The following is a 9915-nucleotide window of genomic DNA, read 5'->3' as shown; positions in this document are numbered from 1 at the left end:
ATTGTAACTAAATTTTGAACATATGATTTCTGCACGGATTTTATAGAACTTAATCTATTTTTATAAATACTATATAATATTCCTAAATAGAATAGTAAACTAACGTTATACAATAGCTATAATTTGGTGGGCGCACCACTAACGTGTATATTTAGTGAGTGACAAGAATAGGGGCTAATGAATGGGTGCGTCAACAGACATATAGATTTTCAATGTTAATTCGTAAAACATAATAACAATGGCTAGGCTAACTTGTGGTTGACAATATTTGATAGGTTGTCCAATGGTATCGATTATTATGTATGATTTTTTACATTGCAAAAATCAGATAAAACACAAGTTGTAAGTAACATTTGAATATTCATAAAATTTTGTTGAAAAAAAATTAGGATTTCAAAATTTTACAATATATAACGGTTTTACAAATTAGGAGAGCTTTAGATAAATTTTACAATATATAACGGCTTTATTGAATGCTTATTCATTTTTTACATATGCCTATACCGGTTAACTAGCCAGCGCCATTTTCTACTTCTTATTAAAACAAAAAATCGCGGTGAAAACGATCCTAAAAATGCAGGTTTACCTGGGAGAAATAGGCAAAGGCCCAGAAAATTAAACCCTGGGCCAATATGGGCCGTCCAGATCGGATCCAACGGTAGCGAAGCCCACCACAATATCTACTCCCCACTTCTCCAGCCCCTCTCGCTCCGGGAGCAAACGGCGGCGACGCTTCGCCTCCCTCTCCGGCCGCCGCCGCCGCCGCCGCAGCCCATGGCGTCGCTGCTCCGCCTCCAGGCCCTCGCCCTGAACCTAACGGCACCCCGCCGCCTCCCCTTCCTCCCTCTCCGCGTCACGACTGCGACGGCTCCGCTCGCCGGCCGCCTCTCCACCGCCGCCGCCTCTGGCAGCTCGCCGGAGTCACCTGCCTCGGAACCGGTGACCTCTCCGTCTCCATTAGTACATCAGCTTATGATTTTCTTTCACTTCTCTTGCAAAGTTTTCTCACGGGTGGATGGCCTCAGTATGTGTGGGCGTGGGGGGTTTCACTGTGTGAGTGCATCTCAGAAGAGCTAGAAAAAAAATTGGTATTTTCAGAACAACGCATTGGTTTGGGCCGTAGAACTAAAATCATAGGTGATGTGGAAGGTGTAATTTTGGTTTATGAGTATTGAGACATTTAGCAATTGTTAAGATAAGTGTGTTTTTCATGCATTACTATGTGCCAAATTGCGAGCGGATGTTCTTCTAATGTTTGAGCAAGCATAAATTCGTACCTGTGGACCATGAGGAACTTTCTCAGCTCTCAAGTGAAATAAGAGCTGTTGTTCGGAATGTTGCTTTTTATGCAGGTGCTTGTGTCTTCTACTCTTCTGTATGAACTGGAGAACTGGAGTAGAACGCAAGAATGCTTTCGTACTGTATTTTGTGGGGAATATGTACATATTGGTCAATTAGATTGTCCATGACTATTTCATGATGTCTGTTGTTGATCTATTACAATCTTCAGGATTTGGATTCCGGGCTGTATCTTGTGGCAACGCCAATCGGGAACCTCGAGGATATCACCTTAAGGTATCAGCTTTTAATCTGTTATGGGGTCAATCTGCAAACATTTTTGTGTGGGAAAACACTTGGTCATCAAGCTGACGCCTACGAAATATCTTCTGAATTTTGATGTCTATGTCATAATATCTAGTGATTCATAAGGGTATACCAGGGTAATAGAACTGACAGTGGTATGCCGTTTTACTTAAAAAGAAAAGGCGAAAGTATTGGGACTTGTCTGATTATACAATTGTTGTAAACTCTTAACAAAATTTGTGAATAGGCAATCAGCTGATTAGCAGCACTTCTTTTAGAATAAAAGAGGAAATAGAGCAATGTTCTGCTAAAATCTCTACAGGGAGAAAAAAAAACTTTAATTGTTTGATAGCACAATTAGCATCAGTTATTATTATTTTTTATCAATCCCCTTTACTTTTTACCATGAGGAAAATATCAGGGAGGGCATGCTTTCTGTTCTGCACAAAAAAAAAGAAGAAGAAAAAGGAAAAACAAAACATAGTTGTTTTGGCTGAACCTTGAGGCTACCTCCATGTAGTAATAGGCTGTAACTGGAGCGTGTGCTCCTTTCCTGAAACATGCTCCTAGCTTTAAGCTTGGATGGTCCTTGCTGCAGGGCATTGCGTATCCTCAAATGTGCTGATGTCATACTATCAGAAGACACAAGGCATTCTGGAAAGCTACTTCAACATTATAACATCAAGACACCTCTTGTGAGTTAACTGCATTCTAATGTTTTTGTTCATGAATCACAAGTAGTTGCACATTTGCACCATGTTGTGTGATGAGTGCCATTGAACTTAGTCTAAACTGTAAACCTTGCAGCTCAGCTTTCATAAGTTTAATGAGCGTGAAAGAGAGCCTAATATCTTAAAGAGACTTCATGAAGGGGAAGCAGTTGCATTGATTAGTGATGCTGGTACTCCTGGAATTAGTGATCCTGGCATGGAACTGGTAAATCACTTCACTCCTTTGACCATTCATACTTGCCAATCTGTTTGAATAGTACATCCTGCTACTCTCTTAAACCATGAATAAACAAATAGGCAATGAATAGTGTCTAATAGTGAAATGCCCTGCAAATAACAATATTATTGAAGCACATTCTACATGTGCTATCAGTTAGTTGACACTACTCAAGTTAGCAGTAACAGCATCAGAGACTGTTCTTTTTAAAGCCCGATGCTGCTTCTAGATGTGTGAGATGTTAAGCATGTTGTACTGTTGCTTACAGGCTAGACTATGTGCTACTGAGGGAATCCCTGTTATCCCCATTCCTGGGCCGTCTGCTGCAATAGCTGCTCTTTCTGCATCTGGTTTGCCAACTGATGAATTTACATTTGGTAATAAAATGATTATGTACTTACTTTATTTATCAACAATGAACAATATTTGTTGTTAGTTCTGATATTTCATTTCTAGTGGGGTTTTTACCAAAGCATGCTCGATCAAGAAAAGAAAGGCTTGAAATATCTGCCTGTCAAGCTGCCACACAAATTTTCTATGTTCCTCCCCATGGAATTCACCAATTTCTTTCTGATGCTGCTTCATCATTTGGTGATTCTAGGTAATTGATATTCTGTCACCCATGTATATCATTGCTTATTGCATGATCTGGAATTTCTTTTTGTGGAATTTGTAGTAGTATTATATAAACAACTGAAATACTGCACTCTATGCTGCATCCCATTTGTATGTGGTGCTAATGTGTTATGCATGCGTTGTTGATCTTTCTTTTGTTTATGTATTGATATTCAGGTCATGTGTTATTGCAAGGGAGATAACGAAATTACACGAAGAGGTAATCAACAAATTTTTACTCTGTTTATATTTCAATCTTCAATAAAATACTAGAGCTGTTTCTTCAAATAAAATAAATATACTTCAGCTGGTAGTTACAGCAGATGGTATATCCCACCCACTATAAGCAGGTACTCTTAACTTGTAGTGCTGTCATTTCCAGCTTTACATTGCTGAACCTACTGCGAAGTGCTACTGGTCAGATTCTACTTGGTATTGACTCTGAATTAAGAAACTAATATGCGGTCTTGTTCATGCCAATCAGCTATACTGAATTGTTTGTGTATTATCTGTAGACCAAGCTGTACCCTTATATTCTACATGGTGGACTCATAAATATTTGTATTTACTTATTTTCTCTTTGTAGTCCTGAATTTGACATACATCTTGTAGTTTTGGCGGGGAACTATTGGTGAAGCAAATGAAGCCTTTGCAACTCGGCAGCCAAAGGGAGAAATTACAGTGCTCATAGAGGGAAAGTTAATTTCAGCTGATGAAACTCCATCTGAGGATTTCCTTGAGCATGAACTCAGAGAATTGATGACGCAGGGACATCCTCTGTCAGCGGTGTGCATTCAACTTAGCTTTTGATGCCTTTCAAGTCTTCAGCAATGTTTCGGTTCTATGGTTTTTTGTTTTTAAGAAATACACACAAGGTACTGGTCATACAATCATATCTTATTTTCTTTAATTCTGAAATAATGTTTTTCTAATGTAGGCAGTGAAAATGGTGAGTGAAGCTACATCAGCAAAGAAGAAGGATGTTTATGCCCTCGCATTAAGGTTATTTGGAAAATGAGTAAAATGCGATGTTTTGCTCTCATATGGTAACTAAACTTTCAGAAACCATGAAGGATGTTTGGAATGTGTCATATTTTTCAGTCCATTTGAACATCGCGGATATCTTATTGCCTGTGTGCGTGCGCAGTAAATAGCCTATTGGGCACGTCCAAGGCCAGGGCCACTCACTAGCAAAGGCAGCTTTCTGAAGATGGGAATAGCAATGGCAGCTTTCTGAAGAACTAGCTGATTCAAACTTTTGAAAGAGGTGATATTTGGGGAATTTTCAGAAGGTACCATTCAAATTTGCTGGAGGATGATGCTGTTCTGGCGATGGAAAAAGTCTTCGATCTGTAGCTTCATCGTTGTACAACAGAAGCTTCGCTGCATCTGCATGACAAGCTATAGCTACCTGGTTAGGTTAGGCGGTAAGTTAGTATGATCACCTTAGATTTTATCGCAATAGTTATCGCAGTGTATACATTTTGTCTTAGATTCACATTTATCGAAATCATTATTATGGAGCTAATGGGCCGAATCCGTCGTGAATGGACCACTAAACAGGCCTCCGTAAATGAGCTAAGCCTGCGTTCTTTCCTTGGTGCTGGGAACTAATCTTGTGGAACGTTACATTAACGCATGATTAATTAAGTATTAGCTAACTTATTTTATAAATGGATTAATATGATTTTTCTAAAGCAACTTTCGTATAGGAATTTTTTGAAAAAAAAAAGGAACCGCTCAACAGTTTGAAAAAAGTGTGGAAAACGAGAGAGGAGTCAGGAACAAAAAAGACACAACCTTAATTAGGTTCGTTCAGTAAATTAGACATAAAGATGACCATTCCTTCAAGGAAATTGCTATGTATATGACCCAACTGTCCAACTCACTTGCGACTGAATTTGATCAACGGTTGTAAATGGGTACAATGATATAAACATGATTTCCTTTGATTGATTTATGGTTGCATGTTTCTAGTTGTATAATTGGGTTGTACATATAGCAGTATTCTTTTTTCAATGGGCCAAAAATGAATTTGCCCACGGAAATTAAGTCCACTTTGAGTCCCACGAATTAGATTTGGCCACTAGTTAAGGGAGTCAAAGTGCACATATTCCTTTGCCCACATCATTTCCTTGAATGAATTCAGCCCATAACTAAATTTGGCCCTTCTCCTTCGCGTGCATGTATTCGGCCTATTCATCAATCAAGCCTACTCTTGAAGGAGGCCTGGAGGAGCGGTTCTGTCAGGCCACCACCGAGAGCCGGATCTATCTATATAACACCCGACAGATTTTTGTTATAAAATCACACAGATTTTTCTAACCACCAAACGGCCAACTTGCTAGCCAAATTAAAAAGCAACGCGTATAGTGTAGATTAAGGCGTGTTAATCCAAGCCACAAAACTAACTACTTGTCAGCACATATACTAAAGGCTTTTTTTTTAAAAAAATTACACCCTAATTACACTATACTTACATTTGTAACTATACTATAGTGTAATTACAGTAACTAATATGTAAGTATAGTGTAACTAATACATAATTATAGTGTAACTACACTAAAAGCTTTTTTAAAAAAAATTACACCCTAGTTACACTATACTTACACTTGTAACTATAGTGTAATTATAGTGTAACTACACCAAAATCTTTCTTTTAAAAAAATTAAAATTACACCCTAATTACACTGTACTTATGAATGTAACTACAGTATAATTATAATGTAACTACACCAAAATCTTTCTTTTAAAAAAATTACACCCTAGTTACACTGTACTTACGAATGTAACTATAGTGTAATTATAGTGTGACTAATATGTAATTAATATGTAAGTACAATGTAACTAATATATATAATTATAGTGTAACTAATAATATAATTAATATGTACATACAGTATAACTAATACAGTATAACTAATAAGTAAGTATTGTTTTGGTGAAACAATTAGTTGCTCCTTCTTGCTCAGCTGGCAAAATATTTCACGTTCAAAGCATCAGATCATGGGATCGACTCCCACGGAGGTTATGGTAGTCCTTTTTTTGGTTGTAACGGACAGATAGCACAAATCATAATGCAATTTGGACGGTGGAAAATCTGGGAGATTTCTAACAAAAAATTTGTCGACAAATTTTTAGCAAAACCGCCGAGAGCCAGGCGTGGTGCGGGCTCACCCGTAGCAACGGGGACGTCGTGGCGGACCTCTGCGGCACGCTCAACCATCTCCTCCGCCTCGCCCCCGCCCAAGCTGTCGCACTACTGGAGCTGGGAAAGTTCCCGTGTGCAACCAGATGCTACCGTGGGTTTAACAAAACACCCAGTAACTTACCGGGTGTAGGACTAGGAACACGGTAACGTCCCAACAATATCGTGCGCTACCACGAAACACCCGGTAACAGAGAAGTTACCGTGTGGGACCACCTGGAGCACGGTAACATGACTGAATTCCATACTTCCGTTTTCACTCCGTTGGCACGAACTTTGAATTTTGTTGGCACGCACTATGATTTTGTTGGCGGCAACGGAGCGGAATCCTCCCGCCTGTTTTTTCGTTTTGACATACGGGAATGTCTAACAATTTCAAATTAAAAGAAAAGTTTAAAAAGTATAAAAAAATGCATGAAAATTGTAAAATGTAAGGGAAAATTATTTATATCGACACTCTCAAAGATAGTAGAGTAGTAGACAATACAACTCGCAATAATAGGGTATCTATAATTCACAACTCACTGTACACAATATTTTTACGGATAACTGAAAATTGCAGGAAAATATTATAAAATCTAAAAAACACATAAAAGTTGTAAAAGTATAGAAAATGAGGAAAATTGTGAAAATAAATTTGGCATGACGTGTGCTACAATCTAGACACTCCCAATATAGTAGACGATAAAATTCACATAATACAACTAATTTTGATTTATTATTATTAGATTGAATTTCACTTTACGCTAACTTTTATTACCGATGTTTTCTCTTTGGATCATCCTTTTAACCAATATTTTTATTTTGGATTGGTTAATCTTACCCACTACTAAAAGGCATTTTCCATATATTCCAAAACCTTTTTTTCGTGTGGTTGAGCCGTCCATTTGCCCAAAAGTGTATGTGAAAATCGCTTTCCACATGGGTAGCGCACCTGCATGCCAAAATCAGATTTTTGTGTGTGGATGGACGCAAAAATAAAAATCCAAAAAAAAACTCGAAAACCCTAGCTAGGTCATCGTTGCGGTCCATCACCGCTTGTCATTGTCGCCGTCAAGAGTTCTTTCCACATGGGTGGCGCATCTGCATGCCAAAATCAGATTTTTGTGTGTGGATGGATGCAAAAATAAAAATCCAAAAAAAAAACTCGATAATTTTCATCGTTGCGGTCCATCACCGCTTGTCATTGTCGCCGTCAAGAGTTCATAGACAAGTAGGAGATAATGTACCTGTAATAGCCCTCCCTTCAGAACCGCGTAGCCCAGCCCATCCGACGGGCGGACCCACTTACACACACCACTCGACTTATATTTCTTCATCGCTTCGTATAAAAGGGTTAACCCGGAAGTGGCATGGTTGGAGGGAAGATGCCTTGTAAATTGGTTCAACTCGTGCTAAACTAGTAAGGTGATACTAAACATGCGCACACAGCTCACAGGAGCCACATAGGCCAAATCCTAATTGGGCTAGGATGTCACAGTACCCAAGATGGCTCAAATGATTGAGAAGAGAGCCGGATGGTTAAAAGTGCAAGAAAGGTATTATTATCTTTTAAATAGAAAGGCAACGTCAGTTGTGATCGCACTAGCTAGTCAAGACCAACAGAACTAGATGAACCATATCCTGGCTTGATTCCCATGTTCTACTTGGATAGGGACACAGATGAGTATAAATACGAACACAAAACCACATATCGTTTTGGATGAGATTAATTGAGTAGGTTATAATTAGGATTTCCCACCTGTGTGTTGTTCTCGGTGTGACTTCAAGCGGTGCACATAAACAAGTAGTGTTATTACCCACTCTGTTAATATACAAACACATGATATTGTTTGGAACAATTGCAAACAAACTAAGTTTTAATAACAATTATATATAATTTGAATATTTAAGTTCTCATTAAAGGGATTTGTACAGAAATCGTGTGAATAGTATTATTTTTCCAAGCAAAACTGCTTGTAAACTGTGGTCGAATGGATTTAAATCGGACGGCTTAGATTCATCAACAGATATGGCTATATATAGAACACTTCAACCCTAGCAAGCCACCTCTGACCCACTCTGGTTCTCCACCGAACCGCCGCCACCCCCCTTGCATCAACCAAATAATATGTTCCTAGCTATTGTAACTTTGGCTATTGCTTTAACTGACATGAACCATGAATTGCTTGTATGCTAATTATTAATTGTAACCTCTTTACTGAAATATATATTTATGTTGGAATGTGTTGTGCTCTTGTGTGCTTGTTGGTGGTTTATATTGTGATGGAAATAAGCTCTGATGGATATAGTAAACAAATTGCAAATAGCATATATTTTTTTTTATTAACACATGTTCTCATAGCGGGTGCTTCAAACACGGTAACGCACCACATGTTACCAGGTGTGAATGAATCACGGTAACACACCAAATGTTACCGTGTGTGAAGGACACTCGGTAAGCCACCGTTCCGTTAGGAGCTCCGTTACACAAGAGTCCAGCTATGACGGCAGCCTTACCGTGTGATTCAGCACACTCGGTATGTGTTTTGGCCTTCCCGTGCGCATAATCGTAAAACACCCGGGAAGTGCGCACGGTAAACTGATGAAGCCTCCGAGTATATGTTCCCGTGCACTAGCACCCGGTAACGTCGTTACCGTGTGTTTTTGGCCTGTTACCGTAGGTTTTGAGCACACGGGAGCCTTCCGGTCTCCAGTAGTGTCGAGGGCTTCTCGGTGACTCTGACCCCCTCGCCACCGCGGCCAACGACGGCCAGTCCTGTTGCTTCGAGATGAAGGCATGCGCCGCGGTGGTGCCCGTTGACACCGTCGCTACCTCGCTAGCAGTGTCAAAGTGGTTGTGCAAGTCGTGTGGCGAGGGCGATGCCACTGTGTTGCTTCTCCCATGTCACCACCGTTGCCTCTGCAGGGAGTGCGAGCCCAAGCTGGACGCTTGCCACGTCTGCCTCGCCACCAAGAATTCCTCTGCTTCCATCCGCATCGTCGTGTCTACCACGCCCAGGTCATCGCCGCCTCCGTCTACAAGGTGGTGGGCCTCTAGGACCACAACCCCGGCGCCAAGGTGCTCACCGTCGCCATCTATGGGCTGGAGGGGAAATGAAAGGGATGTGAGGCTAACTACTGGGTCCCACATTATTTTCTATCCTTGTTTGTCATGTTGGCATGCCACATAGATAAAAGTGACAAATAGTTAAGAAAACCACCATCTTAGAGGAGAAAAAAAACTTTAAATTAGGTATTTGGATAATTGCCCAGCCTAAAAGTGTTGGTCCATCACGGTCCATGACCCAAAGTCGGCCAGTGATATGACCTTCGTGAGGGCCAAATTCCCATGGCGATCGACCGTTTTCACCGCAAAAAAATTGGTAAAAATGGCAACCACTTAATTTCATTGTTTGTTTGTTTGTCATTACATGCCATTTTCTAATATGTGACATAACGCACAAATCACAAGATCGATGGACAAAAGGAAGTGAAGTTAAGGGGAGAAGAGTGCAATAAACGAATCGGACTCGACGGGCAATGAATCTTCAATCAAAGTAAGCTGCTGCTAAAATTAA

The 9915-nt window shown here is 39.9% G+C and overlaps 1 protein-coding gene across 1 annotated transcript; it reads left to right on the top strand.

The window, feature by feature from the left end:
• The first annotated feature begins 712 nt into the window (after positions 1-712).
• LOC4348618 (uncharacterized) lies at positions 713-4675 on the top strand. The gene is made up of 10 exons (XM_015757689.3): positions 713-939; positions 1511-1575; positions 2183-2279; positions 2392-2520; positions 2801-2909; positions 2989-3133; positions 3325-3367; positions 3760-3933; positions 4085-4193; positions 4295-4675. The coding sequence occupies exons 1-9, from the start codon at positions 775-777 to the stop codon at positions 4163-4165; spliced, it is 1008 nt and encodes a 335-aa protein (XP_015613175.1). The 5' UTR covers positions 713-774; the 3' UTR covers positions 4166-4193; positions 4295-4675.
• Positions 4676-9915: the final 5240 nt, after the last annotated feature.

Source organism: Oryza sativa, chromosome 10 (genome assembly GCF_034140825.1).
Source record: "Oryza sativa Japonica Group chromosome 10, ASM3414082v1".
In the NCBI taxonomy this organism is placed as follows: Eukaryota; Viridiplantae; Streptophyta; class Magnoliopsida; order Poales; family Poaceae; genus Oryza; species Oryza sativa.
This window is presented reverse-complemented; position numbering and strand designations above follow the sequence as displayed.